At 37.9% G+C, this 25,829-nt stretch overlaps 1 protein-coding gene across 2 annotated transcripts in view; it reads left to right on the top strand.

The window, feature by feature from the left end:
• Positions 1–24,818, top strand: part of SMS (spermine synthase) — a 44,274-nt gene extending 19,456 nt beyond the window's left edge. The window contains exons 1-10 of one of the 2 annotated variants that reach the window (XM_068687459.1): positions 3,907–4,001; positions 4,102–4,195; positions 4,943–5,007; positions 7,140–7,315; positions 9,140–9,296; positions 10,212–10,299; positions 11,326–11,440; positions 11,981–12,060; positions 21,344–21,459; positions 24,420–24,818. In XM_068687459.1, the coding sequence (XP_068543560.1) occupies positions 3,922–4,001; positions 4,102–4,195; positions 4,943–5,007; positions 7,140–7,315; positions 9,140–9,296; positions 10,212–10,299; positions 11,326–11,440; positions 11,981–12,060; positions 21,344–21,459; positions 24,420–24,450 (1,002 nt within the window). In that variant the 5' untranslated portion in view covers positions 3,907–3,921 and the 3' untranslated portion in view covers positions 24,451–24,818. Of the gene's footprint in view, positions 1–3,906; positions 4,002–4,101; positions 4,196–4,942; positions 5,008–7,139; positions 7,316–9,139; positions 9,297–10,211; positions 10,300–11,325; positions 11,441–11,980; positions 12,061–21,343; positions 21,460–24,419 lie in introns of those variants that run through there. The other variant, XM_068687450.1, reaches the window with a different exon arrangement.
• Positions 24,819–25,829: the final 1,011 nt, after the last annotated feature.

The raw sequence follows: 25,829 nt of genomic DNA, 5'->3' as shown, positions 1-25,829 counted from the left end.
AGAACCTGTAAAAGTGTTTCTGTAATCACAATGCGTTTGCAGGCAAGCACAAAAAGCCTGACTGCTGCTGTAGATAATGTATGCAGGTATACAGATGCAACAGCAGGACCTTGTTGCAGTGAGGACTGCTTCTCATGTGCAGATTTCCTTTCCCAATGGAAAGGAGAGGATCTCCTTATTTTTGAGCTTTTTCCTCACTGCTTTTATGACAGTACATGCAAGCACACACCAAAGGTGGTAGGTGTTTTATTTCAAAACTAGGAATTATTTTTTTTCGGTGAGACAAAAAGCAGAAGGGAATTCTTGTGATGTAAAGTGAATTTTTGCAGCTCATTTATTATTTGGATTGTAAATTAATCTTTGCTATATTTTTATGGGTAGGAAACTGAAACTGTATTATCACTGTTCTTTGACATTATGTCCCCCAGTATTATCGTAAGAGTTGCTGCTGAAGGCCTTCATTCACACATTTCAGTAGATGCTTGTAACAAAAGCGAAAGTAGCCTTTGCTGTCTGCTGACTTAAGCTAGAAGTCTGTGGGTTCAGCCTTGGCCTGCTGGTATTGCCTTAATACCACTGATCTGGTCACGTTGCTGAATGCATGCCTGTACTATTTAATGATGGTGTGGTTTAGTCCTTACTGGATTTTGAACTTACTTTGGGCATTGGATTTCCAGCCAGGTGATTTTCAACAAATCTGTAACCAACCTGGATATGTATCAATTCCTTTGAGGGTTTTCAAATTTAAATCAAGGCTGTTCAACATACATTTACTGTCTGAGGGCAGAGATTATCAACCCGACTTTCAGAACTTGAATTACTGACCACTGCACTGCTCCAGTCTGCTCTCCCCCTTCAAGGTGTCAGGACCCCATTATTTCAGTAGAAGTAACAGTTGGACCCAATGAGTGATGGTTCTGCAGCATTTTTGTCTCTGCACCCTAATGCTATCATACGGGATAAGTCAGAAGGCATGCAGATGTGCTTTTTAGGGCAACCCTCCTCTCAGCCTCCTACCCCCGAAAAAAGACCCCAAAACAGAGCCTACATACTGAGGAAACTTTTCATGCAGGCACAGAGGAAATTAAGACAATGCTAACTATCAAATACTATGACACGTGGTTTTTATTTTTATATTTTTTTAGGAAAGGGAACTCAAGTCACGGGACAAGAAATTTGTTACTGGCTCGTTGCTTTTGTTTGTGTAAATAGCAACCCCTGAAGTATGGGAATAGACCGGTAGAAAGATTTTTCCAGCAGCGTGAAGCTTTCTGGTATTGTGCCAGACTGAGAGGGCTTAATGGCAGTGCCATGTAATGAGCTATAAGGACTCATATGTCCCTGGTGCCGCAGCTCTGAGGGCATGGAGCAGCTCTCTTGGCTTCACCAGAAACGGAGTGGTTGTGTCCAGAACCCTCTGGAGTCGCCGGTGCTCTCTGCTCGCTTCTCCAGTTTTGCTTAGCACCCTTTGTGTGTTGCAGGAAATAGACGTGAACTGTAACCTTATTCTTGCAAGGAGAACTCCTTCACTTGCTCTCAAAGGCTGAGCAAGGAGAATTCATAGCTCAGAAGTTGTCCCAATTTTTTGTGGGCTCTTAGGTAGTAATTTTGAGGAGCACCTCTGGAAGGAGACTGAATTTACCAGATAGGAATGGATAAAATGGGAAGTGCAGTGGATGGACTAGGTAGATGGACTTCTCGAGGGAAGCATTCATTTAAAAAATTGTCCTGCTTCACTGAGACATACCAGCTGGATGCTTGCTTGCTGTGTGCATTGAGTATTGATGGTAGGATTTTCACCAGAGCTGTCATCTGCAGCAGCTGGTCTGTACCAAGTACAAAGGGAAATTAGGAGAAGCAAGCAAGTAATTTGAATCCCTTTGGTTCAGCAGGGTGTAAAGTCATGGAGAGAAGTGCTTAAAAACTCAAAAGACCAGTAGAAACTTAGGGGCAAGAAGGGGTGTTCCTGCCCTTTATTTTTTAATCTTAGTAACTGTGTCCTGTTGGTACTGATGAGAACACCAGCTTAAATTGCAGGATGTTGCAATTTCTCTGCGTGGCCTGAGGTGGCCCAGTGTGAAAAGTACTGAACTGTATAAGCCACCAGTGGGTGGGACACAGTACAGGAGTACAGTAATACAGTCAGTACAGTAGAATGCGTTTATCCAGTTTTCCCTGAACACTTTCATATGTAGCCTCTATGATAGGAATGAAAAGCTGCCCCAGGAGTGTTTGAATACTGAAAATACTTACGCTGCTGTTCTTCTGATTAGCTCATAAACCTGCTCTATTTTGTGGCAGAACTCTAGCTGGTAGGTAGTTAAAAACAACAACAAAAAACACAACAGAAAGACCTGTTTACTCCTTGACTGTTTTCATTCTTTCATTAGGATAAACAGGATATTTTATTCTATGCAGGAGTAATTTCTTATGCAGGAGTAATTTGCTGGTAATGGTTTTGGGGGGAGTACCTACTTCATGGTTGGTGGTTGAGTTTAATGGCCATTGCAGAACAGGCGTTTTTCTAGTGCCTGATTAAAAATACTTGGAGGGAAGACACCTAGTGGACAAGTGCTGAAATATAAGTAGGGCCTCTAAAAGTTGGTGCCCCTATGCAGGTAGTTAGTGGGGAAACCATGGTGGAAGTGCGTGTACTGTATAGAAATACCTTTCTGTAGGCAAGACCTATACATAAAATCTGGAGGAAAGTCAGAGACTTCTCAGGCTTGTCTTTTGAAGAGAAGTGTGTGGCCCCCTGGTTCGTCTGTTACCTTTGAACAAACCACAGCTACAGTTCGCTGATATCCAAAGCCGGTTGTGTCCTTCAGCAGTGCAGTGAGTGTGTTTTCATTCTTGCGTCACTTCAAGCAGTTTCATCATTTGATCCCTTTGCAGTTACCAAAAAAATTGTAGTCTTCAGGTAACACTTACAGAATATTACGAATTTCTCATCTGGCTGCAGCTGTGGTTGTGTTTGCTGCCCAAAGCTCCCACTAACACATGAGAAGTGGTGTAGGCTTTGGGGCTCACAGTTTAATAAAGAAGCTGTGGGAAAGCCAAATAAAAGACAGGAATGGTGGAGAGAGGGGAGGAGGTCACCTGAACTTTTTGCCTTAACAGAAGGAGTTGGTTTGTTATTTGCCTTTGAGACTGAGTAGTAGGGTGATAGGAGCAGACAAGCAAATAAAGGGGCATTCAGAAAGTGTCCATAGCTTTACCTGGAGTTTCTCAGTGTTGTGCTAATGAGCCTCCATCCCTCAATGCCCTTCTTTCTTTGCTCCACTCTTAATGTTCCCATCCCCTCCTCTATCCTCTTTTACTTCAGTGTGTGCCTCCCTTTCCTTTACTTCCTTTGTGTACTTGTAGCCTTTCTGTTTCTTTTTGTCTTCTCCCCTCCCCAGGATGGAGGATATAGTTTCTGTTTCTGTTTTCGTGTGTCCTTCCTGTAAGTACTTATCTTTTGTTCGGTGCAAGTTCCACAAGGGCTTCCAAGTTCTTGGTTGCTGTAAGGAACAGAGCGTACAGCACTAGTGTTGTCTGTGCTTGCATCTGTGCTCATCAATGAGGATTTGCTGCTGCAGTTTGTCAGTCGAAGCCATGCTTGCTTCAGGAGGTTTATTGTTTCTGGTGTGTATATTTTTATTCAGCTTTGAACGTCAACACTGCCTCTGTGAGCAATTGCTATACATTTTTAAAAAAGACACCAAAAAATGAGAAGGGAGATAGAGGGGAGGGAACATTCCCAGTTGTTTTCTTGAGCTTTGTTTTCAATTTTAACGAAAGCCCCACTTGCCCAAGCAGGCCTTACTCAAAGAGCTGAGAGCAGTAGTCAGTGTACTGCCCCCTCATGCAGCGGCTGTTCTGGTTTAAACACGGTGTTCATTAACTTGCTGCCTGCTGCTTAGTTATGTAGTAACTGGAATGCCCTTGAAACTTTCAATTTATTGCTTAGTGACTTCTAGAGGAAGAACGGAGCTGACAAACTGCTGGAAAAAGAACTGGTCATTCTTAATTTAATACAAGTCATTTCAAACTTTCTTTGCTCTCTCTCATTTTTGTTATTAAACAAAATCATCATCATTGTCTCTCCTTGTCTTGTAGTTTTGCCAATTTGAGAATTTACCCTCATGGATTAGTGTTGGTGGATCTGCAGAGCTACAATGATCAAACAAAAGGAAAAGAGGAAACCGATCGGGTATGAACCTTACTGTGTTTACCAAACTGCATAGGCAGCCACTTCTTTATTCCAGGTCTATCAAAATCTATATCTAGATTAATAGATCTAATCTATATCTTCTTAAAATGTTTTAAAATATCTAAGCTTGTTCAAACCTAGTGCTTACAGACAAGGAATAGTAGTGCTATATGAATATGACCACTCACACACATGTGCATGTCCCGAGTCTCAAATTCTTTGCTGTAAAAGTTGTAAAGCCCTAACAGCCTCAGTTAGGGCTCAGTTCCCTTCCTATATTCAGGGCAGTGAGAGAGAAGGGATGCTTAACCCACAACCTGGTGTACTAGCGTAGGATTTCCTACTCTAATGTGGGAAATGGTGAGCCTTTATTTTAAAACTTCTTCCCCATGGAGAAATAATTTCTTCTCATCCAGCGTGAAAGCTTCAGAGCTGAGATATTTGGGGATAATGAAACCTTCCAGGATTCTTGTGCTCCCCCTTTGGGTTGCAACTTAAAAGGTCTGGCTGTTAACCTGGAGGACAGTTAAATATAATGATGACAGCTGCTACAGTATGCACATTCTTGCTAGTAATGAAGCTAAGGCAATTAGCTAAGGCTAATTATTCATGGACTTCATGTTATATTGCAAGATCTTTCACTGCAGGTGCTACTTTTTATTGCCTTCCAGCTAGTCTAATTTAACAGATGTTTTACATCAGGTGATCACTTCTATAAATTCCACCTCTCATTTGCTGTTTTTTCAGCTTCTAGACAAAGTAGAAGAAAGAATGAAAGAATTATTTCATGGCAACATAAAAAGGGTAAAACGGTAAGTTCACGCGTGTATTTCCATATGCGTCTCTTGGTTGCTTAGTTGTGAAAGATAATAAACAAATTATACTGTATAATTTGCTACACAGCTGTGAATAAGGAGCCTGATGTAAGAATTTTTGTGTATTTTGCGTATATAACCCAGCGCAGGCAAGGGCCAGGGCCAGAGCTGAGGTGCAAGCCCCTGGCATGTGGAGGAGACCCTCCTGCAGCTCTGTCACACACGGGTCTGTTCCAGCAGCCAGAGCAGGGTTAGCCAGCATAACCCCACAGAGCTGGCCTTGAGTATGGGCAGCCAAAGCCCCAGTGGGAATGTATGTATGTGCTTGTGGCCCTCCAAGAAGATAGAAATGCTTTGTAGCAATTTTTTTATGTGTCACTGAAAGAAGATAATAACATGTTGTGCCTTGCAAATCTTCCCTCAGTTTGGTTTACTTAAATACAAGATTATATGTCAAACTGGGGGGATTGTTAACAGTGGGTTTTTGACTAGTGTGAAGAAAACATTCACCCCAGTTGTTCCCCGGGGGTCTGGAAAGGGCACAGCTCAATTCAGTGTCTTCACAGTGACTAGCACCTTGGAGCAGAGGGAGCATTTGCTGTGGACATGAACTTAACTAGGTGATGCAGCAGTGTAAAATCAACAAGATATACCTTAAAGACAAGAAGCAAACTACAAAATGGGAAAACAACTAAGCAGTGCTGCAGCAGAAGACTCTGAAGGTTATAGGAGACTACATTTAAAGTGATAGTGATTTGAAAGTGTTGCTGTACATTGCATATTATATTTTGCATTGTGTGTAAAACAGAGAGGTAGTTAGTTGTTTTGCTTTACTTTGTCCTGGTAAAGCCTTACCTGGAGTACAGTGTGCAAATGCAGATCATTTTGTGTATGTGTGTATGAAGGAAATGCTTTCTTGGAGGGCATTTTAATGCTGCAATATTATGTTGAGAGTTTGTGGAATCCCTGTGATAGGAACTTGTTAAGCATGGGTCAGGAAAAAGTCTGAGGTGATCTAGATTCATGTGGTTACCTTAGTATAGGAAGATGAACCTCTTAGAACAACGGATATGGTATGGATCTTGTAACACATGCCTCGACTTTTTTAAAGTTTGCTTTGCATCCTTCTGGTGTTTGCTTCACACATCAGCTCTATCGGAATTACTGCTGCTGCAAATCATTTCTGCCTTTTTTTCTTGACCTTGTGAATAGAAGCTCTTGTTGTCAGCATGTGCTGCCATCGTGTGGTTCAGTGAGGGTACAAAATATTTCTGAGATATTCATGGACAGTCACTAGTGAATTTGCAGGAAGATTGTCTGTCTGGTTTTCTCTTGCACCCTCACCTGAAAAAAAAACTAAATTTCTGGAATGTAATGTACGGGAAATTTGATGAACTGCATGTTTTGCGTAAAATAGAATTCAATCAGTTTGGTCAGTCGCTTGCATTTCAAGTATATTTTGTCTTTTCAGGTGTAATACTGATTTGAATCATACTTGTATTGGAATTAAAAAGAAAAAACAAAACAGCCTTCTTGCCCAGGTGCTTAAACCACATTAAAAAAGTATTGCAAGCTATCAGTTGAGATTTTACATATGTGGATATCAAGGATTGTGCTTAAATACTGCAAACTTGGCTCAGTTTGAAGCACTGTAGTAGTTCACTTGCATATGTGTTTAAAATATCTGTCAGTACAACTTCAGAAGGGTGAGACGCACTAATTTCAAAGAAATAGCATTCTTAGCTGAACAGAAGGTGCAATACAAATTGCAAATACAAATACAATTTTTGTATTGTATCAATTACTAGTCGTGAACTAATTCTGCAGAAGCTACTGTGTTAGGTAAATCCCTTCTCTTAGGGTAGAGGTACGCTCATATGCACATTGTGAACTTTGTTGTACATAAAGAATGACCACTGATACTTCATCGGTGCATTAGCAAGTATGTATATTCAACGTCTCATAGATTTCTTAAATTCCTTGAGCATTTGATCTTATAAATCCTCATTTACTCTTGTAAATACTTTCTATTTATTAAGCATAGTCCACAGGTTGTTAACAAGAAATAGAAAAAATAAACTTTATCAAATGTTTAGTAATTCCTCCTTTTCCTTCTTATTTTTTTCCAGATTGCCAGCCATTTTGAGAGGAGGTGCCATTGATAGGTATTGGCCCACAGCTGATGGACGCTTGGTGGAGTATGACATAGATGAAGTTGTTTATGATGAAGATTCACCTTTTCAGAATATTAAGATTCTACATTCAAAACAGTTTGGGAATATTCTTATCCTCAGTGGGGATGTTAGTAAGTACTGTCTCACTGGGGGGTCTTTGGCGTGAACTAATCAGAAATGTTTTCTCTGTTGCTTTGTCACAGTTTTAACAGATTACTAAGGGTCATGGTAATGATATATGAAGCTCCATATACGCATGTACATCTCTGCATTTAAATCAGAAATACTGACCAGACGTAAAATCCAGAGTACAAACAAGATTTTTTTCTTTTTCCAAAGTTTCTTTCTTGCTCTGAAAAGTAGTACAGGAGAATTAAAGTTAGTGTGTTCTCTACCACAGCGTGCTAACCCCTTCATTCATTTGATCTTTTACCTGTCTGTTGCAAGAGCAGCCTCTTGAGCAACCTCTCTTTGACAATAAACCAAACTACATTATCAGTCTTCAAAACACAGTGGAATTCTCAAGCAGCATCCGGAAGTGGAAACTGGTGGTGGTGGTGGGGATAATCCTGCTGCTCTTTTCTATCTGTGATGGTGGAATTACCTCCTCAGTGAAATCAGCCATAACAGCTGTATCTTAACTCATTTAGCTGCTATGTTGTTGAACTTCTGCCTCTTTCTTCTCCAAAATACTCAGTTGAACTCTCAGTTAATAATAAAAGGTGACCCAACATTTATGGGTGGTTCTTTATGTGTAGTACTTTGCTGACCTATGTATGATTGAAGGTGAACCTTGGAGAACATGTGTTACTGTTCTTGTAAACTGTGTAAGGATGCTATTTACTAGAAAACCTAGATGTAAAGGAATATGTTTTGTAAAGCCCCTTAATATTTACGTTGAAAAGTACTGACTGAGGTAGATGGGGTTGTTGCTGTCTGAGGTTAGGATAGCTAATTTTGAGGCTAATAGCAGAGTAATTAAGAATTTTGCCTGTAGCTTTTTTAAATCACCAGAAATACCTCTAAGCATTCAATTTAGCTTTCTGCAGCTGTCAAGGGGACTTACAGAATTCTGTGCAGATGGCAGCTGTGAGTGTTAATACTTAAGTCGTCAGCAAAGTATTCTCTAATTCAGTTAGTATTGTATCTGAATTGTCAAATTAGGTATCCAATACTTCTGGCCAGAAATTTTCATCTGAGCTTCATATGGAAATGAGGTTTTGTTTGAACACTGTCACAGCATGCCTCATAAAAAAGGACCTACGCCATTACTTATTTACCTTCCGCAGGATTTGAAAATATTGCTCTGTGTTATTCTTTTACTGTGCAATTAAGTGCTGATTGGCAGGCATAATATTAGGGTATGTTTTGTGCAGCAGCACATCATTGCTTTGTAGCTCAGATCTGTTATTACAGCTGAAGAAAGTTATTGCCTGGTCTGAAGCTAATGGCAAACAAGTCATCAGAAATCATGCTTCGGGGCCCTTCAGCAGTTAGGTATTAATGGTCCTGCTTATGCTTCTGTGCAGGGATCCACAAGGGTGCATCTAGGTTGGTCTTTTTAGTTGGGGTCCAGAGTGTGCTTCCAAAAGTCTCCTGATTGTCCCTTGCTGCACTACTCTGAGGTAAAAATTCATGGAAGTGTGTCAAGCGTGGACATCAAGTCTTAAGTACCAACTGTTCTGCTCTGCTAATGTGCTTCTCTTGGCACATAGTATGTGCTAACGTGGATGTAGCCATTGTTGGGTTTTCATTGAGAACTGCAGAAATCCTGTATGGGATGCTTTCATTAGCTCTGGTAAATCACAGCCCTCCTTAGTACCTGACCTGTGTCTCAGAGAGCTGGGTTGTTTTTGTAGATGCTCTTGGTCTGTATGATATCACCTGTGGATGAATGAGAAGAATTAAAGATGCTTTTGTCCAACTCTTTTTCTCTTTCTCTTTCTTCCATTCAGATCTGGCAGAGAGTGATCTGGCATATACCCAAGCCATAATGGGCAGTGGAAAGGAAAACTATGCTGGCAAAGAAGTGCTAATCCTAGGAGGTGGTGATGGGGGTATACTATATGAGATAGTCAAACTGAAGCCAAAGATGGTTACTATGGTAGAGATATCCTTTGACAAATGACTGATTGTTCATTTCAACATTGTGCATTCTGCATTTTCTCTGACGTCTTAGTGTTAAGCACAACTATCAGGCTCTAATTTGCATGAGGAGATAGGGTTTAAATTGAAATTTATATTTTGTGTGCTTGGATAAGCCAACGACTACATCTTTTTGTATCTGTCCTGTGCTTTCAACTTCCCAACCAATACAATAATTATTGTGTAGCACTTTACACAGGACTGTGAAGGAACACTTCTCTCATCAGTCTGTGATGTTTTGTTACCACAGAAGATGAGTCCATCAAGTCAGTGGCTTTTCCTTTGTGTTTTTTTCTCTTATTTTTTTTATAAAAAAAAATTCTTAGAAGCAAATCAAGTTAACAATAGGAATGTCATTGCTTGGTGAATTGTATTGTTGGCAGTATTACCAACTCTTTCCCTATCTTACAAATACTGATATAAATCAGGTATTTAACATTCTGTAGTTGAAATAGTTTGTAACATAAACCACTGTTAGCCATTTGAAATGTTGATCATCCTAGGTTTTGGGTTCCCCTTGCTAGAAACAAAAATGGTGGTTTTGAAAATGTAGTCCTAATCTACTTTTAGCTTTATGTTTTTTTTTGTTGTTTTGTTTTTTAATATGCTGTCCTATTGTTCAAATTTCAAACATGGACAGTAATAGTAACCTACAATGCCAGAAATACTGTTTAAAAAAAAACAACAAAAAAACACACATCTTGAACCTTTAACTGAACTGGGGACAAATAACTAAGTTTGGCTACTGTGATGTGTAGCTAAAATTTACATATTATTATCCCTTTGTAAATTTCACCTTTTTGAGAATTTCTTTCTGAAGAAAAGGGAACTGTTACCCGTGTTATTTCTGGAATGTAGAATACCTTAACTGTCTTCAAACATTGACCAAATGGTGATTGACGGGTGTAAAAAATACATGCGTAAAACATGCGGAGATGTCTTAGACAATCTGAAAGGAGAATGCTATCAGGTAATTTTTACTTTGCTTTCATCGAAAGTAATACTTCAAATGTAATTGCCTCTAGGTTGGAAGTCTGGTGTGGGGAAGTTTTTTTTGAGGAGAAGCCTTTTGATTTTTTTTTCTTAGTTTTGGGAAGGATTTGTTTCCATTTGTAATGATAGTTCTAAACTTTAGTTGCTGTCAGTGGGGTTTGTTTTGGAAGTATACATTAGCTTCAAAATACTTTTAAGTTTCCACTTTTAAAATAATTATTTATATCCCTTAAGGAATATGAAATATGAGAGTATTTGTTGCTATAACTTAACAAATGAAGAGGAAATAACGGTAAGGATGCAGTGTTAAACATAAATTCTTTAAATTGATAAAAAGGAGAAGAAATGTGTATTGTTAGGTTTCCTGCCACTACTGAGAATATCTGAATTGGTAATACATTTTTTAAACATTGTTTTTAATTTGCAGACAAAATTTATTACCATTACATTCCTAGTGTACTAATAAATAGATAAATGCATGCAGCCCTGTGGTTAAGGATTTTACGTGTAAGATCTGACAGAGCTTTCAAACTGGCCCATATGTGATCTGACATGTTTATTGGTAGCCCTTTTCCATTTTCATCACTGTGCCTTGAAGTTTTCGTAAATACTAGTTTACAGGTGTGAGTTTAAAAATGCTTGTAGAAAGTTAACAGAGAACTCACGTGCTACTTTGCATGAGTCAGTGGCCCTTCATACAAATACCTCATTTTACTGGTGTGTTGGGAGACTGAAATATCACTGTTTGTCAGAACAGTTGTCACCCAACAGTCAGAGCTAGGAAATTCAGTCCTGTGGTGCCTTGCACTCCTCACAATTCCTGCAGCTGTTTGTTTTCTTTATATGATGCGAAAAGTTGAAAATGGAGCCTGAAGTTAAATCCATGTTTCATATTGTACTTTTTTTTTTTCCCTGCTTGGTCCATGTGAATCCGTGTTTGTTCCTTTTACCTGGTCAGTTCTAGGGTATTTTGAGGACTAATTACAGTACTTCATTCTTTTAGGTTCTAATTGAAGACTGTATTCCCGTACTGAAGAGGTATGCCAAAGAAGGAAGGATGTTTGATTACGTAATTAATGATCTGACAGCTGTTCCAATCTCCACATCTCCAGAAGAAGGTTAATTTTCTAATTTATCTTCCTAAACTTCTGAGTATTTTCTCCATTTTCCTACTGCATAATAATTGGAAATTTGCATAAAAAGTACTTTGATTCTTGTCTTTTTTAATAGTAATCTGAGGAGCAGTGAACGACAGTAACACATTTGGTCCTTTTGAATTTTTTCTTAAGAATTAGAAAAAATTAACAATAGCACAGAATGTTTTTAAACTGTGCACTTACGTGAACTTGTGTAACTCTTGGGGAGTTTACATTCCAGTAGCCCATCCTCCCCAACCCTCCAAGTTAATTAAAATTTTAATTAAAACAAAACAAAATTTAGGGAAATTATTCTCAAGAAAACCAGAGAATATTTGATTCCAACATCATTACCATTGTGTATGGGGTGGGGTTTGATTGTTTTTCTTTTCGTGGTGTTTTTTTCTATGTTTTTTAAAACTGTAGGGTAGCTACTCTTTTGAAATGGTGGGCATGTTGCAAGTCTTGACTGCGTAACAGTAAACAAGCCAGTGATGTTTTTTAATCATACTCTATACGCAGATTCCACGTGGGAATTCTTGCGGTTGATTCTTGACCTCTCAATGAAGGTCCTAAAGCAAGATGGAAAATATTTCACACAGGTATGATATCTGAATGTAAAGTATTGCTGTATATGTATTGCAATCAGGTACTTTAAAAAAGAAAAAGAAAAAAGCTAACTTAAAATCTAATAGCAAGCTGGTTTTTTTCCTTTTAATAATTTGTTTGGGATTTTTGCATGGGGGCCTTTCCAAACTAACCTTTCTTTTTTCATTTTCAACTGAAATTGTAAAGTATCTGTCTTTGAACTTAAAAACATAATTTCAAGAATCAGCAAGGCATACTTCATAATGTTTTAGTTGTAAGCAGTTCTCAGAAAAGCAGAACACGTGTACTTCATAAAGATAGATGTGGTTTTTAAGCTAGTATCTTCAGTAGTATAGCGTAAGACATGAAAATCTGTGTCATTCATAAAGGTGTAAGAATTTCCCATAGGTACAATGGGACGAGAAGATGAGTCAGTTGAGAGTAAATACTCTCTTCTTGCTTACTATTCACTCCTAATGCAAATCACTGATTTGACTTCTGGGAAGCAGATTTTGTTTTAATCCACTTGTTATAATGGTTGGTGTTTTATGAAATGTTTTATACAGTTCAAAGTTTTTTTGTGTATCAAGTTTCTAATCCAATTCCATTTAAATATAATTTAAAACTTATACTTGCTACAGTATAGCCACCTCAGGTATAATGTAATTGTGGTAAAGCTTTCCTCTGAAGATATTTTCTATATGTAATTCTGAATATAGAGTGCCACAAAGCTGTGAGCAATTGTACAGAAACATGACAAGACCCAGCAGACGGATGACTGAAATGCCTCTGAAGCCGTATTTCTTTTGTGTCATGCCCATACTTTAACTAGTCTTCTGATGCGTGTAGCATCTAAGTGCAGCATTTTGAAATATCTCGTTAAGGTCTGAAATAACTCTGCTAAAATTATGCATTTGAACACTGATTTAATATTCCAGTCAGAGCTAGCTTTCGGAGGTGCGCAGAAGAATTGGTTTGCTCTTAAATTGGATGGGTTCTTGAGAAGTTTGAGTTACAGAATGAGGGGTGTTCTTTTGGCAACTTTACCGTGGTGCTTAATTTTGAAATACAGTGGTTTTGTGGGCAAGGTAAATTATCTTGTGGTTGAAATGAGATACAGCTAAAACAGTCCTATCATGCTGTAAATCTTAGTGGCTTTTTTATTCTGTTAATAGTGGAAATACTCTGGACGGGTGTTGGCATTGAAAAGAGACTACATCTTTTAGACAGACCAAGCACTTGTGGTGCAGTGTTGCTACCTGTGACATATACAGTGAAACTGTATATTTCTTTATACATACGTCTTTAGTAGTGGATATGAAAATGGGTGTCTGTGGACTGCTATCTGTCAGATTTTGCAGAAGGACTCCTGGAGGAAGCTTATGCTGGAGTGATGGCCATGCTGCAGCCAGGGACCATGGAGGTAGTTTTTCTGCATCAAGCTGAAACCAGTAGAGGTTGGGACTGGTGCAGCCTTGGCTGGGCTAGACTGAGTTAGGCTGTGGGCAGAAGTTCAGACATGACTGATACCGACTTTAGTAGCCAACCACAGTGACACACGGAGAACACCGATGGGTTAGTTGTTATATTACAGGCATTTTTAGCTCCTTGTATGTTGTCTATTTAAGTTACTTTTGTTCCAACTGTTAACTTCCAGGATGCCTGTCCTAGATAGTAGGCTGCATTTTACTGGTGAAGAAATCAGAAGCCTGTTGAGGAAGCTGTGTTTTTAAAACCCAAGACCTTGTGTGTCATTCTCCCACCTGCTTTCTTGAAGTGCTTGTTGGTTCTGTAAAACAGAAAATATGTTTAATATCATCAAGAAAAGTGACTAAGGGAATGTCCACCTAATTGTTACGGCCTGACCTTCACAGTGAGGAGGAGATGCCTGATAGGAAAGATGCTGGAAAAGTCATTGTCTTACTGCTTACTGGCAAGTAGCTATGGTTCCTTTTTCTGTCTTGGCATTATGTTGTACTACCATTTGGATCTTAACCTCTGTAGCCTGTCTTCTGACAGTTGTGCTTACAGAGGTTACCTTGTGTATCTCATTAGAATGTTATTTATTTCAGTGCTCAAGAAATCCTATATCCAAAAGGACAACGCTGTTCACAAATTGACAGACTCGAGTATTGTGTTGCTGCCTGACTCTCTTAAATACCACTGCTAGCAAAAATAAATGGAAATGCTCATCACCTGTTCATTGAGCTGTGAACAAGTTTTGGAAAATGTTACCTTTCAAGCACATAAACTGATTTTGGGGTGTTTTACAGCAGATGACAAGAAGGTGTATTTATGCTATCAGAAGGAGCAAACCACTGCAGGTATCACTCAAGAAAGCTATCAACAGGCAGAGTCTAGACATGTCTAACTACAGTGCTCTCCAGTCCACAAGTGCAGGCTGAAAAACAGTCTTCAGAATAGCTGGGGATGTTTGGGAAATGAAAACAATTGGTAGTAGGTTGGTAACATGGAAGCAATACAAGTAATATTGCAGGCTATAACTGCTAGAAGAAAATAGTTGTGCACTTTAGCCATAGCTTTCTGTTCCCATTCAGTAATACTTTCCTCTAGAGTTCTGTGGACTGTTTGCAGTGTAAGTGAGAATTGAGTCTTTTGTTTAGGCCCTGTGATGTAGCTCTGAACTTCCAGATTTTTTTCCTGTTTTTTAATTGTTAAAATTTGATAATTTCATATGCATTAACTAGAAAAAATACTAATATACAAATAATTACTTAATGGTATTTTTGATTGACTTAAAATCCCAAATTCATCAGCGTTTAAGTGCACAAAAATACCTGGTTTTTACTTAATTGCATTGTGCAGATGGTGTGATGGCTTCTCTTTTCATCTGCAGATGACAAAATGGATGGTGCCATTGCTGTGCTCACTGGCTGTGAGTCTTCTGCAGAGTTTATTCAATAAAGAAAATTGACAGGCTAATTTGATTTTGGTTAGATGTTGCAGGTCTTAATGCAGACAGTGTATTTTTTGCATGGTATGTGCATTATCAACAAACAAAAAAATTTGAGTAAATCTGCTGATGTTGACAGCTTCCTCTCATCCATATCATTTCCTCTAATTGAGACCAAAGTGCATTAAGAATGGGGCATGGACCCTGACCTCAGAGCTGAGAAGTGCTCCCGGACCCAGAATTTGCAATTACCTGTTCAGTGTTTGTATGCAGAGGCAAAAAAAATTAAATTTTTCCTTTTTTTTTTTTTAACATTTTTTACAAAATTTTTGCATTTTTACAAAAGCCTGCAAAAATTTTGAGGGATGCTCTGGTAATTCCAGGAGTGTGTCAGATTGGAGTTCTGAAAACAACAGTTACCGAAACATGATGTTACACAGTGTGGAGAAAATTGAGAAGACTTAATTTTAAGTACTTTTTTTTTTTTTTTTTAAAAACTTTGGCAGAGGTTGATCTCAACAACTGTATAAAGGAGAAGTGGGATTTAAAAGTTAAGGTGTGGAGCTGTTTTTATTTTCAGCTACTTATTTCTGAGCAGGACACAGTTGGTGTTTCCATATGCTTGGCAATCAGCAGTGCAATACAGCAGTGTTCATGCACACTGTTTTTTGAGATTATTGAAATAAAGTTAGTTGCAGCTTTTTTTTTCTTTTATCCACATACTATTCTAACACATACAACCTGGGGATGCCATGCTGATCCTCAAAGCAGTCTCCCAGTGGTAATTCAGAAAATCCTTTCACCACTAGGTGGAGACTGGTAACTAACATTGTCTAACACTTTATTAAGACTTACAGAGAGACCGTAGCTGTGGAAAGGCTTTTCAGATTATTTATTTGTATTCCTAGGGGATGCAAGAACAGATGTGTCCAATTTTAGGATGTAGGAGGGTCTTTTTAGCTTGTTTCTGCTCTGGAGAGGTAGAAAGTACAATTTATGGATTGCATTCTCTGTTGCTATAAGTCTGTGCTTAAATATGTTGGTGAAAAATGCCTATGTAATTGTTGTACGCATCTGCCAATAGTAATAACAATGAGAGCACTTGTGCGGATAGTGGCCTTGCTTTTTAACCATGTCATCCACCTTGGGAGTCTTGCAGTCTGTGTAGGACCCGGGTTTTCCAGTGTACAAAGAGTCAGAGACCTTAACCTACAGAACTTGTAGCCCTGTGTCTGCATATAGACTTAATCCCACTGCACTGATGCCTAAAAATCTCATGGCTTACTACATTTCTGTTTTTCCTTCTCCTTCCGAAGCTCATGCTTCGAAGTATTCAGTGATCTAATACGGGTCTGTGAAGCCCTCGGCATTGTCTTCTCCAAGGGAAGCAAGTTCTCAAACTGGAGAAGGGAGAGAAGTCTGAGTCAGTGAGTGTATCAGAACTCGGTGTATCCCAAGGTCCAGTTTCATCCCTGCTGGACCTTCCCAGTGTCTTGTTTTTGAACGCATACATTTTGATGCTGTTACACCTTCTAAAAGCTAGTATAACTTCTAGGTTGCCCAGGTGATTTCCTAACTTCCGTGAAATACCTACTTGTAAATACTAGTGTGTATGTTTTTTTGCTGAACCATCACTAATCCTATGCCCTCCGCATAGCACTCCAGGATTGTCCAGCCACTGTGACGCTGTGCTCTGCAAGGTGCTGAGACTGACTGTGAGTTGTCAATATGTGCCAGTGGAGTACACGTGGCTATGGAAATGCCTTTTTCTGTGCTAAATTTTTGCTCTGCTGATCTAATCCTTTGAGGTTTAGCAAGCTATCATTTTCTGCCTGTTTAAGAAGTGGAACCTTTAAAAATACCTCTGTATGGGAATTTACTCCTTCCTCTTCTGGGTTGTCTCTGCCAGACGAGGTGGAAATGTTCTCAGACCACTCACAGGTTTCATTCGAGCAAACAGCACTTACCACCGGTGCGAGAGATCAGATTTCCCCCACACGCCCAGTCACTCGCCAAGCTGTCGCACCTTGGGTCACTAACACAGTGTGGCCCTGCCCTCTGAGTGCCCAGCCCATGGTTATGTTGCTCCATAGTTAAAATCCTTTTTTGGCTCCTGTGTGGGTTTTCTAATTATCACTTCCAAAGAGGGAGCAGGGTTCTCTGGTCTGAAACATGAAAGGAGACTGGAGGAACATGTACATGTCTCTGTGTGCGCCTGTGTGATTTCTTGGCAGTTTGGAAGTTTTTAAGGGGCAGGCTTTTCCTTGGGTTACTGAGAGTTTGGTTTTAAACTAATTGATCACTTGGTCAGTGGAGATACCTGCAGTCAGGTTTGCCTCTGTTATCTCTTTAAAAGCTGTCCCTGTCATCCAAAACTCGAGCCTAGGTTTGATGCTAGGACTTCAGTGCTCCGTGTATCTCCTTGCTTCTTAGTCACTTTGAAGTGAGGAAGGAAAGAAACCTTGGCCATGTCCAATCCATCCTTTGACATTACAAAATAAAAATAGAAAACCATGTTAAATTAAAAGTAAAAATTAACCTTCTATAGTGCACTGTGGCAGACAAAATTTCCAGTAACAATGGCATGTAGGGTAAGGTACATAAAAATGGTGTCAAAGAAATGGACAGGTATGGAGAGAGGGACCCTTCCATCTGTTTTCAAATCACGGGTTTACTGTCCAAGGTCAGAGGAAGCATAGTGGCCTAGATTGAGCTGAACTAGTTGATGAACACATCCCCTTTACAGGTAATGTTTTAAAGTTAACTGGAATTAATAGGGCTAATTACTTTATTTTAAGGAATAGTTTTAAATTGTCTGCCCAGCACTGTATTTGTTATTTAAATTGTTTTGTGTTGTGTTGTAGAAACTCAAACTAAAACCATTGTGCTCCAGAATTTATACCTTGTGAAAGCGAAGAATAATTGGTGTTGGGAGACAGACACGAGCTGTCAAAATGTGTACAAGCATCGAGCAGACTCTGAATGCAAAGACTGTGAAACAGTTCAGGGAATCATCAGTCATGAGCAAGTTAATGAGATCCGTTAATCTCAATGTTGAAAACTACCTCAAATACATCAGTGTCAAAGGGATACTTGTTAAGGATTAAAAAAATAAAAAGGCAACACCACTTGCATTCTCACATTTCTCCTCTGTCAAATTGTTTGATACGGGGGGAAAAAAAAAAAAAATAACCAGGGGGGCAGGGAGTGGAATTTGGTAGTTTTTTTTTTCTTTTTCTGTATGTTGAAAATGGAATGAACAATGTGGGAGGGAAAAGGCTGAATTTTGCTGATCTCCCTTTAAAAAAAAAGAATAGTCAGGGACTCATCAGTTTTGAATTTTATTAAACGCTGGTCAGTATTAGCTATTACTTGAGTGTATAGTGGCTGTTTAGAACATTAAATTAATTGGTCTACCATTTAACTATTTTTGTTAGGCGGGGAACTTTGTGGATTATCTGACTTGCCTGACTGATCACTATGTTGCATTCTGGGCATGGTTCCCTGTGTCATATTTTAGTGATGCAAGACCATCTAAATGTGATCTACTGATCTTAAAACTGTAGTCTTAGTTGAAGGATGTTAATAAAAAGTGTTAATAATGGTGATCTTTTTTGATACTTTTTCTCATTACTGAAATAAGTTAATTGAAGTTTTATAGACTTTTTTTTTTAATTTCTATAGCTTTTTGTTGAGTTAAATTTGAATAATTACAAAAAAAAACACCTGACTCTGCAGAGTTACGTTGTCCTGTGGTGTGTATTCTGAAAGATAAAGGTATCTTTAACTTTATGTAAGATCTTGATGAGGAGATTGGGAATCTGGGAATTGGGTTTGAAAAAGTAAAAACTGCTTATTGGCAAGTTTCATTGTTCCTGTAATTTGTTTGTCATGCTGTTTGTAGTGATTTGTCTGATGCTGAAGAAGGGAGAAAGGATGAAATACTGAAACAGCAGGCTGAGAAACTGAGTATAGATACTTATATCTCATTGTGTATCCTATTAAACTTTCTCTGTAATGGTGGTATGCTCCATAAATTACCTAGCAGTGGTTTCTATTTATGACTCAAATTGCACACACAGGTTGTTTTTTTTTCCTTTCTTTTCCATTCAGTCTGGTGTTGAAACAAAATTACATGTTTGTAAAGGGAGGCTGAACAAAATAACTGCTGCAGTCCCCTGGATAATAATAGGTTACTAAATCAGCGTTTCAGTAGTCTGTTGTACTTTGAGCAGTTGTGCTGAGTTAGTGCTCAAATCTTACCTTTTTACAAATCTCTTCTGTTCTCTGAAACGTTACGGAAATCATTAAACCTGTCCAAAACCAAGTGTTTTAAAGCAGGCCATCTTCCTTTAACAAATAACCACGTGGCACGTCATGCCCATACTTATGGTCAAAATTGGAATTAAATGCATGTTTTATGCAAGTTTTTTTTTTTTCAAAGAGAACTTGCAAGAACATAATTAAAAGACACTATGCATAGTATATATTTTTAATTTTACGTTTTCTTTTTCCACTTGTGAAAATTTGAGCATGCTGAAAAAAAATCCAGAGGAAGAACAGTGAGATAAAGTGTCTTTCCATTTATTCTGGAAGTATGAAAGTTTAAATACATCATAGTGAAAAATAATACTGCAAGCAAAGAAGTAGAAAAAACAGCTTAAATCCCGAAGTCAGAATGTGCATTGCATGCTTTGCTTCTGGTTATTATCTGATGTTGTTATATGTTAAAAAAAAAAAACAGTGTTGATGGGAGCTGTTTAGGCATATTGGTTTTAATAAGATCTTGGCTTGTTTCAGCCTCTGCCTCATTTGTAAGAGCACGTGTGTTTGTTCAACAAACTTATGTGAATTGCTCACTTCACGAAAATTAATTTCAGTTGTGTTTGTGTGCACTTAATTATTTTAGGACCATTTCTAAACATCTGTGAGCACTGAGAAACAGAAGTTAAAAAAAAAAAAAAAAAGCAGATTTCTTAAATAAAGACTGGTCTCTTGGAGCTAAGTTTTGCTGTGTGTTAGCAGAGTGACTTAGGCATGTGAGGTGCAAGCATTTTGGAAGTGTTGAATTAATCCTTTGTTCCTGGGATCCTCATAGAACTAGACCTTCGTTTCGAGTTACAGGTCTAGAAATACTGAATAAGCTGTGTCTGTAAGAGAAACAAAGTTGTCATATATATGTGTGTGTTTAAATATTCTGTTCACATGTTCAGCCAACTTTCAGTGAATCATAATGCTTAAATAATAATTCTCTCTGCTATGTGCTCTTGAATTAGTAGGCTCAAGTACAGATTCTAGTACTTGGTTTTGGAGGGGAGGCAAGAAACTTGATGAAGATTTTTAATAAAACGTGCATGACTGTTGTATTTCTTTGCCTAACGTGTGTTTGTTCAGTCTGTTGGTGTTCTGTGGGCTCACTCTTAGCTCTAAATCTTCAGCAACATTATGGATATGGATAATCACACCTCTGATTAAATGAGAGCTTTTTCTGTATCAGCATCACAGGTATATGTTGTCATGACTTGCTTGTTAACACTTAGCCTCAGTCAAGTTTGTGCTTGTAACCAGGAGATCTCTTTTTCTGTTCCTTGCCATTTGTAGTCATTGAGATGTGTTTGTATTCCAAGAACTATTTGATTTGTTTACGTAATGTTTATTTGGCTGTCTGGGAAGGAATGCTGTGAGTTCGGTGTGTCTGATATTTCATAGTTGCACCATTAGAGAAAATCATGTAAGTGCTAATTTTTGTTTTGGTCAGAAAAAGATAATACTAACATTTTCTTACATGAGATACTACATGGTTCCAAGAAAAAAAAAAAAGATAGCAAGTGGTTCTATTTCAGAAGTGATATACAGCAGCTCAAGACAGCGTGACCTACAGCCACAGAACTTCTGCACAATTTGATTTGTTTTGTCATACTGCTCTTTGGAATAATTGGTTTAAAATGAATAGATTATGGGATTCTATACTGCCTTTTAATGTTTTAAAACCTACGCAATGTTAAATAATTGAGAAAATCTGGATGTTGTAATACCGTTTACGGATACATGTAAGCGATCACAAAGAAAGTAGTTATTGGGTAGATGTTAAAGGTAAACAACACATGGTGCTTTAACTGGAAGTGCTAATGTAATGGTTGCTTCTGCTAATGAGAATATAGATAATCCCCTCTATATTTATTCTTTCTTGCAAAGTTACAAATTGTTGTTTGCTGCATGCAGAATGAAGACGAAATGTTCAATATTCATTTTAAATATTAAATGTTAAGAACTGCGTGTGTCTGGTTTTGAAGTATATGGGAGCCTTGCATTGATGTCAGCATACATATTCATCTGCAATTTTGCTGCTTTTATTATAACCAGGACTTTTCTTTTTTCTTTAGGGAAACTGTATCAATCTGACCGATGCCTTGACTCTGTATGAAGAACAGCTTAGCAGGCTTTATTGTCCTGTGGAGTTTTCAAAAGAGATTGTGTGTGTTCCCTCCTACATGGAATTGTATCCTTAAAGACTGAAAAAGGGTAGAGAGTGTTTTAATAAATTGAGCAAGCCTAGACTGCTTGGAGGTAAAGAATTTGAATGCAAGAAAACACTTCTAACTTAAACACTATTAATATAGTTTATTTGCTATGAAAAAGCTGCAGTTTTATTTTTGAAGATTGTTGCAGAAATTATATTTTAAAGATGCCATAAATTCACAGGTAGAGAAATGATCAGCACCTTTCAAGAGCAAGCTATGTTTTTCATGTTTTGGAGTGTTGCTGAGTAGTTGCTTATGCAGTATAGAGTAAACTGTATGATGAGGGTAATGGTGCACAGGAGTTCTGATGAGACTGTGTTGTTTTGTTTTGGTTTCCCCCACAAAACCAAAACAAAATGACAACACCTATCTCTTCCTCTCTCTTCCACAGTTCCCTTCAAAACCCTTAATAAACTGACATCATACATATGTCTCAAAGTAGATCTTAATAGAAAAAAAATGGATTCCTAACAAACATTATTAATTAATGATATTGAAAAAGTATTCCAAGTGGTGGGAGGGAGGTATACACATTTCTCTGCAACATTCTCATTCCTAAAAATAACCCTTCAGAACTTCTTCATTTTGTGGGTGATGGGCAACCTATACAAGGAGCTGGAAGTTACAGCTTCAAGCCATGAGCTCCAAGGGGGCATTTTGATCTGCCCTCTTGTGTTTCAATTTGCTTTGGGTCTTGTGATCTCCCAGAAAATACTTCTGTGGAATAATGCCTGCTGTGGCTGTCCATTTTGTAATACAAGAAGTCTTTCCAGGATCTGGTTATCCATAATATATTAAGTCAGTGAAACTCTGACACAGCCTTTCTTCTATTTCATGTGTTCATTTTGCCTTCCTTCTCTGTCTAAAGTCTCAATACTGTTTAATACCATAGCTTGCTGTTCTGGATACCATACTGACTATAACAAGCTCCTGTTTCTCATTATTTTCATGTCTGCAGCGAAACTCAGATTTGATCTTAACATTTTCAAGACAAAAAGGAAACAGTGAAATAAACTATATATGAAGATACTTACCCATGTAATTTACAACCAGATAAATTGTTTAAGATCCTTTTGCCTTCACAACTGCAGGCCTTAAATATGCAAAGTGCCTGTAAATGAATTAAGTAGAAAATTGTACTTCTTTCCTTTGAAAAATGCACTTATTTCTAGTATGTAAGCTCACAGACAAGAAATATTTTTATCAGAAAAAATTAAAACTAACCATTAAATAGGTATAACAGAGCTTGAAAGTGAACAGTTCTTAGAGAAATGAGGCAAGCTCTTTTAGTTTGCTTTTTCTGACTAAATTAAGAACATGATGATATAGTGGTGTAGATACAAGAATATTTAAAAAGTAATTTAATGACTTCAGATTAACCCAAAGGAAGATACATATTTAAAAAAATATATATATATATATATGTATATAATATACCTTCTTAACTCTGACTATAAATTTGGTTTTGGACTTCTGATATCCCTTTATCTGCATTTTGAGTACAAGTTATCACCTTTTTTGAAACGTAGATTTTGAAACAAAGTATGAATCTCAATAGAAGATTATACCTACATGATATTTCACGGATGACAGAGATGTGGTTGCTTACGGTAGAATTACTAGAACCAATTAAAAAATAAGGGTTTTATTTCTTTCTTCAGAAAGTCACTTATGTGATGTTCATTTAGTGCCTGAAATCTCTTGAGCAATTGTATGAGTCTTTTGACTTATGCAAATGCTCATTTTCATAATCTGACCAAAAATGCTAAAGCAATCTTATCATATTTTATAGTTGCTTGTTTTCCCTACTTCCAGAATAGTAGCTGTGTGTAACAGCTGCTTGAAATTCTGGTATTTACTCGTGTTGCTTTGGGGTTCATCTGAAATTCAAGTAGCTATTGACATAAAAGTCAACTCTCTGTTTTAAGGAAAGCGTATTTGTCCCTGAGGTCTCCATCAGGACACTACGATGAACATGCAGGTTCCCATCTGAAGCATGTGTGACCTCATTGTGTAAACAGAGGAGCATATATCTTTATGTGAGTCTATATTGGTTATGCTAAATTTTAAATTCCAGAAATCTGTGACTAACTGCAGCAGTTGCCATAGCTCTAAAAAAGGTGATGTCCATGTCTCATCTTCCTGTCTGCTCCTTTGAAGCTGCTGGAATTAGGTACCTGCGGAAGGTCCATATGCCAGTGGAGGAGTAGCAAAGAGAGTAGTCATACAGCTGCTAGGTGCTCCGTGGCGTTTGCTTCTAGCTCAGTCTGGGTGACAAAGTTCTGCTTTTTGAAAAGTATTTGGTCACCTGAAGCCAACACCATAGAAGCTTACAGAGGAAAAACCGAGCCAAAATTCAGATTCATCTGTTAAGTGAGCATTCAGCAGAACCCCTGTTGAGGCAGTCAAGATCCAGTAGACAGTTAAATGATTGCCCAGTAAGATACTTGGACACCTAGTGTTCAGCTACTGAACATCTCAGTATTACTCATGTGTCTGATCTTGTCGGTGTTAGGGCCTCACAAATCTGTCAGCTGGATGTCACTTTCCTATTCAAGATTGCTATCAAGTAAATGAGCAAGAGGTATCCCAGTTTGGTGAACTCCTGATTGAAGAGCTGCAGTTTTAATTGTTCTTCCTGAAGTAATTCTGTAGTTTGTTCAGCGGTTGCAATGCAAAATGTACAGCCTGAAAATCTGCAGCAGGGATGAGGAAACATGGGTTTGCAAAGGGTTTCTATTTCAGTGGAAATGGGGTCCTCTTTTAAACTGGTGAGCAAAAAAGAGGATCCAGAGAGATTTCACTTGAGATTTTTGCCTAACCCATCTTTATGACCTATGAGAAGTTTTCAGAATTAAAATATAAGGGGAAAAGAATTACTTCCACTTTAACTATGTACTACATACTTTTTTTTTCCTTGACTGCTCGTTTTCTCCAGGTGGGTATTCTACACTATTTGGAAGAAATAAACTGAAGTCTGAACATCAAGATTATTCAAGATTATCCTAAATGTACATGCTGCATGGAGCATATAGGCCTGCCACGTGCTGCATATTGGCATCTTGAACCTTTAAATTATATGCTGTAGATGATCCTGAAACTTAGTCATGCTATTGATTGTGAATTCTTTAAATGTTTTTTATTATTATTTTAATTTAAAAGCAAATGGAAAATGTATATTTTGATGAGCTAGGGTGTTATTTTTGAAAGTCAACTTACAGATGAGTAAGCAGCAAAACTATGTGGCTGCTGAATGCACTGAACCTTTAGAATGTGATCCTTTTTAGTTTTTGTAGTTCTTCACAAACTGATTAAAAAAGACATCTTGAGCATTTCATCCCTGAGGGTGGTCCATGGAGTTTTTGTTTGTTTGATTGTTTTTCACCAGATACTTCTTTAATTGATGGTGCTTTTCAAGGATGGAGTTTATTCTTTCATACTTAAAATTGAACACTGCAGTGCTTCCATATACAGAAGATGGGCATAACATTAAAAAAAAAAAAGTGGGGGTGGAGGAAAAACAAAAACAACTTGTGAAAGGATACCCCAAATCCTTCACTGCAAAGGGAAGAAAACTAATTTTAAATTTTATTTACTGTAGTTTCATTCATTCATGATATTTCTGTAATCTCTTCCATAGGAGAAAAGAGTCTTTGACCGTTCACCTCATGGCCATCTTTAGCTGCTACCCTATCAATTACTTAAATTTTGAGATTTTGATGTGGATTTAACAGTAGTTTATAGAGGTACTTTGAACTCTTACAGCACGGTAATTAAAGCTGGGTTCTCATAAGCACTAGGTTCTTGAAGAAGGAAAGGTTGCTTAACAGGGAAGAGAAATGTGGATATGGTATAGATTCACGTGCACCAGTATTTCTTGAATGTTTTGGGGCGAATAGGTATACTTCAGTAGTGTATGGCCTGGTTGTATTGGTCTAGACCAAACATGTTATGAGAGGCTCTTGCTGAATTACCACTTGCAATTTAATTATCAGTGGAAGCTAGGTTACACGGTAGTTTTGTTCTGAAAGAGAAAACATTTTTCTTAAACTGTTTAACATGTTGTCTGAAAAGCTATATTTTTGTAAGAATGTGCTTATGTACTGACTAAAACATTGTTTTAACATTTAAAAGATTTCACATCAGAGGAGGTAGAGAAGGATATAACCATTCTGTACGCATCTGTACATTACCAAGGTAGAATAAAAAGTGCACTATCCCAAAGCACTCTAATCCTGAACTACAATGATGTTTTTTTTCCCCTTCAACACTTAGTCTTCACATTTTCTTTGTTTTGTTGTAGAGAGTTGATTTATTTTTCCTCCCACAAAACTAAAATACTAGTGTT

The sequence above is a fragment of the Anas acuta genome, chromosome 1 (genome assembly GCF_963932015.1).
Source record: "Anas acuta chromosome 1, bAnaAcu1.1, whole genome shotgun sequence".
Classification (NCBI taxonomy): domain Eukaryota; kingdom Metazoa; phylum Chordata; class Aves; order Anseriformes; family Anatidae; genus Anas; species Anas acuta.
Note: the sequence above shows the minus strand (reverse complement) of the source record. Positions and strands in the feature narration are given on the sequence as shown.